Source organism: Cyprinodon tularosa, unplaced genomic scaffold (assembly GCF_016077235.1).
Source record: "Cyprinodon tularosa strain WSP-4 unplaced genomic scaffold, ASM1607723v1 ctg499, whole genome shotgun sequence".
In the NCBI taxonomy this organism is placed as follows: domain Eukaryota; kingdom Metazoa; phylum Chordata; class Actinopteri; order Cyprinodontiformes; family Cyprinodontidae; genus Cyprinodon; species Cyprinodon tularosa.
In genome coordinates, this window is record NW_024039228.1 from 108,660 (window position 1) to 117,500 (window position 8,841).

General features: G+C 37.6%; 1 protein-coding gene across 3 annotated transcripts in view; it reads left to right on the top strand.

The window, feature by feature from the left end:
- Positions 1-1,303: 1,303 nt before the first annotated feature.
- The window catches only part of LOC119794930 (tandem C2 domains nuclear protein), a 13,531-nt gene continuing 5,993 nt past the window's right edge, over positions 1,304-8,841 (top strand). The window contains exons 1-8 of one of the 3 annotated variants that reach the window (XM_038302705.1): positions 1,304-1,454; positions 3,652-3,732; positions 3,925-4,027; positions 5,375-5,536; positions 5,903-5,970; positions 6,653-6,707; positions 7,613-7,713; positions 8,160-8,270. In XM_038302705.1, the coding sequence (XP_038158633.1) occupies positions 3,715-3,732; positions 3,925-4,027; positions 5,375-5,536; positions 5,903-5,970; positions 6,653-6,707; positions 7,613-7,713; positions 8,160-8,270 (618 nt within the window). In that variant the 5' untranslated portion in view covers positions 1,304-1,454; positions 3,652-3,714. Of the gene's footprint in view, positions 1,455-3,651; positions 3,738-3,820; positions 4,028-5,374; positions 5,537-5,902; positions 5,971-6,652; positions 6,708-7,612; positions 7,714-8,159; positions 8,271-8,841 lie in introns of all 3 variants that reach the window. The other 2 variants (XM_038302704.1, XM_038302703.1) reach the window with 2 other exon arrangements.

Below are 8,841 nucleotides of genomic sequence, written 5' to 3' on the forward strand. Positions count from 1 at the left end.
AGTAGCCATCAGAAGTTGGGTACATTGTGGTCATAAAGGGATGGACATGGTCAGCAACAATACTCAGGTAGGCTGTGGCGTTGCAACGATGCTCAATTGGTACCAAGGGGCCCAAAGAGTGCCAAGAAAATATTAATATTCCCCACACCATGACACCACCACCACCACCAGCCTGAACCGTTGATACAAGGCAGGATGGATCCATGCTTTCATGTTTTAGATGCCAAATTCTGACCCTACCATCCGAATGTCGCAGCAGAAATGGAGACTCATCAGACCAGGCAACGTTTTTCCAATCGTCTATTGTCCAATTTCGATGAGCTTGTGCAAATTGTAGCCTCAGTTTCCTGTTCTTAGCTGAAAGGAGTGGCACCCGGTGTGGTCTTCTGCTGCTGTAGCCCATCTGCCTCAAAGTTCGACATACTGTGCGTTCAGAGATGCTCTTCTGCCCACCTTGGTTGTAACGGGTGGTTATTTGAGTCACTGTTGCCCTTCTATCAGCTCGAACCAGTCTGGCCATTCTCCTCTGACCTCTGGCATCAACAAGGCATTTCCACCCACAGAACTGCCGCTCACTGGATGTTTTTTCTTTTTCGGACCATTCTCTGTAAACCCTAGAGATGGTTGTGCGTGAAAATCCCAGTAGATCAGCAGTTTCTGAAATACTCAGATCAGCCCTTCTGGCACCAACAATCATGCCACGTTCAAAGTCACTCAAATCACCTTTCTTCCCCATACTGATGCTCGGTTTGAACTGCAGGATACTGTCTTGACCATGTCTACATGCCTAAATGCACTGAGTTGCCGCCATGTGATTGGCTGCTTAGAAATTAACTGTTAACAAGCAGTTGGACAGGTGTACCTAATAAAGTGGCCGGTGAGTGTATATATACATAAAACAATGCATATGGTTATGGCCAAGTGCTGCAAGAAAAAACGTTATTAAACGATCCTATAACATGTTTTATTTAGCTTTTTTGCATGTAAAGCCAGTGTTAAATAAGTACCCATTTGTGATGTGTGCAGCATAAACAGTGGATGGGGCCAGTAATGGTGACTATTTCCTTGACATTATGTTTTTAGGTGTGAACCTATAAAGTCAGCATTATTGACATACCATCCGAGAGGGAGGAGACAAAGAAGACAGATGTAATCACACACAGAGGGCAAACAGAGTGAGAAAATAAAAAGTAAAACAGAAAGTGCTGCTGTTCGGGGAAGGAAGTGCGTCTAGCCTCTATACGGGAATCTGAGAAACTCAGACTGAACCAGGAGGGAGGGGGCAGAGAGAGAGAGAGAGAGAGAGAGAGAGAGAGAGAGAGAGAGAGAGGAACCTGTTGGTAACACAAAATCTAACAGAGATCTGAGATTAGTGGCATTCCCCCCTCCTTGTTCCTCCCTACCTGCTGAGAGAGAAACAACTTGGAACTATTTTCAGTCAACTGATGACAGCGGTGAGTTTCTGCTTTTTACATTACCTTTTCCCAGTTAAAGTAGTGATTAGATATTTATTAAACCTTGGCAGAGTCATGTATGAAGTAGCAATCAGAAATGTTCCACTTTGGAATGAGAGGCACCTCCAGATGGGGGAAACTTATGTTAGAAGGGGGATAGAGGGTTTGAAAGTGGTGATTGAAATCTGGTGCTAAATTGGAAAATATCTAAAAAGATTAAATATGCATGAACAAATAAATTAAAAAAAGAACATCATTTTTAAAAACTCTTTTGGATGCCAAGTTAGACCACTCAATGGAAAGGGGGGGGGTGGTCTTGGTCAGCGGTTCCTAAGCATGTTAGTCTTTGACCCCAAAATGACAGTAACAGTGACTGCCATCCTCCCAAACATTCATATAGTTATTTCACTTTATGTTTATTTATCCATCAATATAGACTGAAAATATTGTATATATATTTTTCAGTTATTATTTTAAAGACATACAATTAATTAATTCATAATTTTAAATGTAACTTGGAGTAATTGATTTTACATTTTATTATCAATGAATGAGTAACATCAAAATCATGTATTTGATAAAAAAAAAAAAAACAATATATTAAAGTTACATGAACGTATTTCATGGTATATTTATTTTTCTTTAAGGGTCATTTACATTTATTTGTCATGATGTGCTTTTGCCCTCTATATACCTCAGGGATGACATCCTGATGCTTTTAGACCTTTTAGCTCTTTTTACCTCCAGCTTGGCATTTGTTGATCCAACCCACACTTTGAGAGCCCCTTGTCTATGTGATTATCAGCAGGGTTTTTTCCCGCACACTTAAACACAACTGTTTATAATCCAAAAGATCAATAGCCTCATTTAGACTTAGACAAACTTGATTGTGATTTTGTATGCACAGAGTGTATACAAAACCAAATTCTGTTGCATACAGCAGTAAAACAGTGAAATGAACAGAAAAGAAATCAATTTAAAATAATGGTGCAAAATAAATATGAAAAGTTCAGTGAGTTGCAAAATAAATATGGTGCATTAAGTTGTGTTCTATTTAAAAGGACTATAAAAGTTCAGCAAAGTTCGTAGTGCAAAATAATGTTGCAAGTGTGATGCAGAGTCCAATTCAATGGTTCAACAGTCTTGTGGTAGTCGGGAAATAGCTGTTGCAGCTTCTGCTGGACCTGCAGCGAATGCTGCGAAGCCTCTTCCTAACTGGTAGGGGTGTAAGTACCCTGATCCCTTTCAATGTACACCTTCTTTAGGAAATGCTTGCTGTACCCCAGGGGTCTAAAGGTTCTTGGTTGTAGCTAAAATGATACCAGTTTTAGAAGCTCCAGCTATTGGGGAAAAAAATCATTAAAGAGCTTTTTAACAACAGAACTCCATGAAAGAGAACCAATAAAATGTTTATAGGTCTATTTTTCAGTCATTAAGAGTTTGGAAATTATGTTTACATATTTTATACCTTTTATGTAAAAGTTTTATTTATTCTAAAAGCCAACATAAAAATAAAATTGTTTTAATACTTGCGGCTCCAATTGACTTTTATTTAGCTGGACTAGGAGCAAAAAAAGTTGCTTTGATTCTAAAAGCTGCAGAATCCTTGTCTAGCCGTAGTGCATCAGAATATAAACAGGTGATATTTTTTTATTGCGTTGTATTTATTAAGTTTCTGTGAATTGATATTCATGTCAATAAATGAGTTCTATTGATAAATAAAACCCCCTCATATCGATTACAGACTTAAAGAATCATATATTTTGGCAGACTTTGAGGTAATGGCAAATGTCGTATTGTTTTCAAAACAAATTGATATGATATCATAGCACAATAAAGCTCATTATTACACCCATATTAATTAGAGGAAGTAAGAAGATTTAAATCAAGAATCTCATGTGTATCTACATGGTTTTTGAAAAAGAAAAGGTGCAATATTTATTTACATTGCCATGTGACTGATTCCAGGTTTTGAACATTTGGTGGATCCCCAGCATTATTTTGATTTCCCTGCATGCCTGACCAGAGGCTTAGTACCTCCTGCTTGTCCTTGGATTTTTTGTGCCTTAATCAATATAGATGGAGTAGAAATATAGCATGTTGATATGTGCAAAACAATGTTTTTGTGCTGTATTTCAAATCCCTGTGTTTACTTTCTAATCTGTCACCTCCATGTTTGAATTCATTTTTCTTCTAGACCCAATTGCTATCATGGAGTTTTTAAAAAACTGTTGCAAGAACCTCTCTAAGAGGAACACGAATGAACAGGAGACTCAAGGTAAGGTAATGGCCAGAAAAACAGCAGATCCACCATCTTTTTTTTTACCTGGTTTCACATCTGACTGGTTTGTTTTTATGTTTCCAAGTGATCAAAATGAAGGTGGCTCCAAAGGAGTTAACAGCCACGGGAGAACTGCTGAATGACAGCAATAAGAACCAGTTAACCCAAGATTACCTTATATCCAAGCAGCCTCCTGGTGGCAAAGAGGTCCCGTTTGTCGTGCCTACCTTCAAGGCCACTTACGTTCAACCCCCAAACCGCAAGTTCTCCAATCAACAGCCAGGACTGCAGAGTATGTTGGCCTGTTTGTATTAGTCATTTGAGGTGCTGAAGGATTTATTGTATGCAGACAGTGTAATGTGAGAGGATGATGACTCAAAGCTGTTTGCTGACTCGTTCAATCAGTGAGTTACAGCAACGTTGATGCTTCAGTACCCACAAATTAAACTGAGCTGTTGTTTGCTGCTTTGTATCTTTGGAAAGGGATAAACCAAAAGTGTCACTTTAAGGCAGTGATGTGTTGTCATTTTAGTGTCCAAATATATAGAGAGCCCTTTCTTAAATTTATCTAGCTAAGCTGGAAAGGAATATGGACAGCTTCTAACCAGAGAAGTCCAGTTCAGAATTACAAAATGTATTTCCAATCAACATTTTGTTGTGAATTTTTGACCTGTAAATACCATCCATCCATCCATCCATTATCTTACACGCTTGTCCCAATTGGGGTTGCGAGGGGTGCTGGTGCCTATCTCCAGCCCTGTAAATACCAGTTATGGTTATTTCGGCAACTTGTTACGAAACAGAACTAAAAAAGCAATATCAAGATAATTTTCTCATTTATATTTTTGATTTCTGCTGTTTCTTAAATAAAAAAAAAATCTCAAAGAGTCCTTATATTAGCAGGTAGCTAAGTTAGCTCAGATGGTGCAGCTGAAAGACCAGTTTCTGTGTGTGTGTGTTGTGAACTCTGCAGTTCATTTCTCTAGCAAACTTGTAGAAGGCTGCCAATTTTTTTCACACCCAACTTGTTTCATGACAGAGCCTTCCTGTTATCAGCAGGAAATCTCCCTCTTTTTGTCTGAGCTAGTTTCACAGTTGTAGATTATCTATCTCTTATTATCTCATTTTCTGTAAGCTACCATGTTACATAACTCTGCTTCATCTTACTTTAAATGACTTACTGATGTCCATAATAGCTAATTTAGTCTTTTCTCTAAGCAACATCTACACCTAAAATATTTTTTGTTGAAATATGTTGGAACCTACCTATAGTGCATTAAATAATTGGGGGGAAAAAAGTTTTTTTTTTGACAAACCAGTAGCTCTTTGCTTCTCTAATTTTTATTGAGTTTTTTTTCTTTTTAATTTAAAAGTATGCCTAAATCATAAAGGTCTTTTCCAGAGATTTTGAAGATCCCAGCTTAAATATGTACGCTTTGCTAATGACAAAAAACATCTTTTTGCATTTCTGCTTTGTACGGAGCCCCTCATTTTAGAACTTCAAATTTGGTTGCCAAGTTCCAGTAAAGCTTATAGTGAATTTCCTGCTGTAGGAGCACAATAAACTCCACTTTGCTCAGCAGTTTTATTTTTCTTCACTCTAACATCTCTGTTATCGTTCTATGTAAACTTTTTGCAGGTTCAGCCAGGTCAACTTTTACAGCGAGGAAAGCAGACCTGTTGGGCACCAGTTTCTTCCCTTACAACTCGGAGTCCATCTTTCATCAGGGAAACATGCTGGCATACATTTCCCCCGGTTCGACCCGAAGACAACAGCAAAGAAACCTCCCCCAGAGCACAGGTACCTGCCTCCTTTGGTCCAAGCCGCTGAAACTTGATTTCTGCCTCTAAGGTTTTAAAGACAGTCGTGAAACAAAGCACATACGTCTGTGCGATTTTGTAGCATCAAACCTATATAAAATGTTTGACTTTTTAAAATTTTATTATTACTATATCTTGCACCTCTATCTGTCTATCTCATAAAAAAACATAAATGCAAAGTATGACAGAGAAACATATTTTAATCAATAATGCAGCTATCCAATGATTCTGTTTGATATTTCTTTCCAAAATGTAAAATTTACATTTTATATAACACAATTTTTTTTTACTTTATCACTGTGGCACAAATATAATAATAATATAGTTTAATGGTTTTATTTTCCAGGTCAGATCAACCAGCAGAGACGAAGCAGCTCCACTCTTGATCTGAATGCCCCTCAGGGTCGAACTCAGGTGAGACTGTTAAAAAACATACAAAAAGCAAAAAAGAAAACAAACAACTAATCTCTTTTCACACCATGTTTTTCCGACAGACATAGTGAGACTAAATATAGCCACAAAGTTTGCACAGTTTCTCAGGAATATAGTTAATCATTGTAAGCATGCCATCATGTGACCAGGGGTATTTTAGTTGTAAAACCTGAAACTTAACAGCATTGCATGCCGTTGAATTTGTAATACATTATAAATATGAAAGGAAAATATTCCATTATTATATAAAATGAGAAAATACAAGTTATGCATCCGGATAGACCAATTAAAATTAATTTATTGGTGTTGAGACTTTTTCTGTGGTATTTGGCTCTACTAACAAAGTAGAACTCATGTGTCCAATTTATTTTCAAGAGTTCTTTAATTTGTGTGTGAAAATGCTCCCCTTAAAAACAGTAAAATAATCCATTTGCCTTGACCGTCTGAAATGTCTTGATCGGATTATTCCATCATGTATAGTTCACCTGTTTTGGGTGTGGGAGGCAAACCTAATCTGAGTCTTTCCCTTCCCTGTAACCTGTATCAGTTAGCATCAACAGCGCAGCATGTCTACATTAGTCTAGTGTTTTGATGACTGTGCTTTCTTGTTTGCTTAAAACTGTTTTAAAGTCTCACATCATCCTGTTTTTGCTCTCCGATGCAGCGGATTGACTCCCTGTGCAGCACCATCAGCAGCACCTCCATGGAAAGGAGTCTGGGTAACTATGTTGTCTGGATTGGGCTTTGTTTTTAAGCTTAATAACCTGAGAATTTAACCTTATTCCATCCACCACTCCAACACAATACATCTGAACTGCTTCTGTATTAAAGTCTACAAACAGAATTAAATTTTTATTTTAACGAAACCTTCCTTATTACCTTCCAGTCATACCCCTGGACTAAAGTATTTAATATAGTAATGATTAAAACAAGTGGGCATGACCTATTTGCAAAAGTGTGAAACGTTCTATTATTTGGTTTAACTGACTTTGCTATTATTCTTATAAGTAAAGTCAGCTTGACTTTATCTGATGAATACAAACTCCCCCTTAAACTTTTGTCACTATTTTACTGCCTACAGGCTCCTCTAAAAACAGATCCCTAGGTTTAGTTTGGCACTTCCACATATTTTCCTAACATATGATCTTTGGATCCATGCCTGAAATGTCTTATTTCTGACATCTAAATGCACCATTCTGACAGTGACATTCTAAATGCACCAGTTTCCCTGTTAAATCATACCAACTTCCCTGTCTCTGCTGGTGATAAGCATCCCCACAGCATGATGCGGCCAAGACCATATGCAAAAAGAATGATGTTCATGTTTCAGAATTAGATCCCTCCCACACAGCTTGTTTTAAGTGTTGGGATAAAGTTCATTTTAAACTTAATTGACACATTACCTTCTGAAAATACACACCCCTATGTACTGTCTGCTAATTAGAGGACTTTTCAAGGAGATTGTTTGCAGGTGTTAAAGAGCGCAGAATGTGTACTTTTTTAAGATCCTCATGTTTTTAATTTTTTTCCCTTTTAGTTAATGGTTTTATGTCAATTTAAAAACTGCATTTGCCCACATTCATAATGGAATGACTGTTTTTTTTTTTTCCTTCTGGTTTGCTAGAATCTATAGCTTTGTCGGGGGATGAGCAAGAACTGGGGAAGGTCTGTGTCCGGCTAAGATATCAGCAGGATGTGGAGCAGGTGTGGATCACCCTGGTTCAGGTAAGGTTACACACGGGAAGATTTCTGTGCCTCAGGACCAAAAGCTCCACTGTTCTCTCCTGCAGCTCTCCTCAATGGATCCTTTGTACCTCCACAATGAGGGTCCCTGTTTGCAGATCTCTGCACTCTATTAAGTTTGGCTTAGCCAATCTGCTGCAAAATGATGTTTTTTTTAAGGAATAGTTGAGGCTGTTGTTGATAAGAAACATCTTGATAGAAATGGTTGTGCATTTTTAATTCAACACTTGCAAAATATTCGTCAATCGTTTCACCAGCTAAAGAGCACACATCCCTAAATTAATGGGGATCAAACAGAGATGAGCGATACCTGATTCCCACCTCTGATTAGATTAGGGTTTCACGTTGCATAAGATTCTTTTCCCCAGAATGTTTGCTGTATTAAGAGCAATGTTTACTGAAATATTGTTTTCTCTTATTTTGATCAGTGTTCAGACCTCTGCGTTCGTCCAGATGAAGAACAGAAGATTGGCTTCAAAGCAATCATCACTGTCCCCAAACCAATACACTTCAAGACCTCTCTTAAAGAGTATCATCAGGTACTGATGTCACAAAATGTTTGAACAGCAGCTTGATCTTTTGCCTTGCAAACATAATCATACTCTATTTTATTGCAAATTGATGATTTCATGTGATAGACCAACACATAGTGACATAAATGGAAGGTATTAACAAGTGATACTAAGGAGGTCCTGCAGAGAAGACAAGGAAGCAGGTCAGAGTTGGAAGTGAGCTGGAGGGAGCCAAATTAAGAAAGAAAACCCTCTTTTAGAATGGCTTAGTCAAAGTCCAGACCCAAATGCTATTGACATTTTTTTTGCAAAGAATTTAAAATTGTTGTTTAAGGATGTTTATCTTTACAGTCTGAACCTGAGTAAATCTCAAAGAAACCAATTTCCGTCACAAGACATGCAAAGCTGATAGAGACCTACTGCGCTCGTAAATGTAGTGGACACTATTTCTTTAAAGTAGTGATTCACTTCTTCTGTTACATATGACTATCATTTTGTTTTAAGCAACAGCTATGAGCTACTTTCAGTTGGTCCATTGCACATAATCCATGCATAACACACTAAAGTTTGTTATAAAGTGAAGAAAATGTTTAAAAAA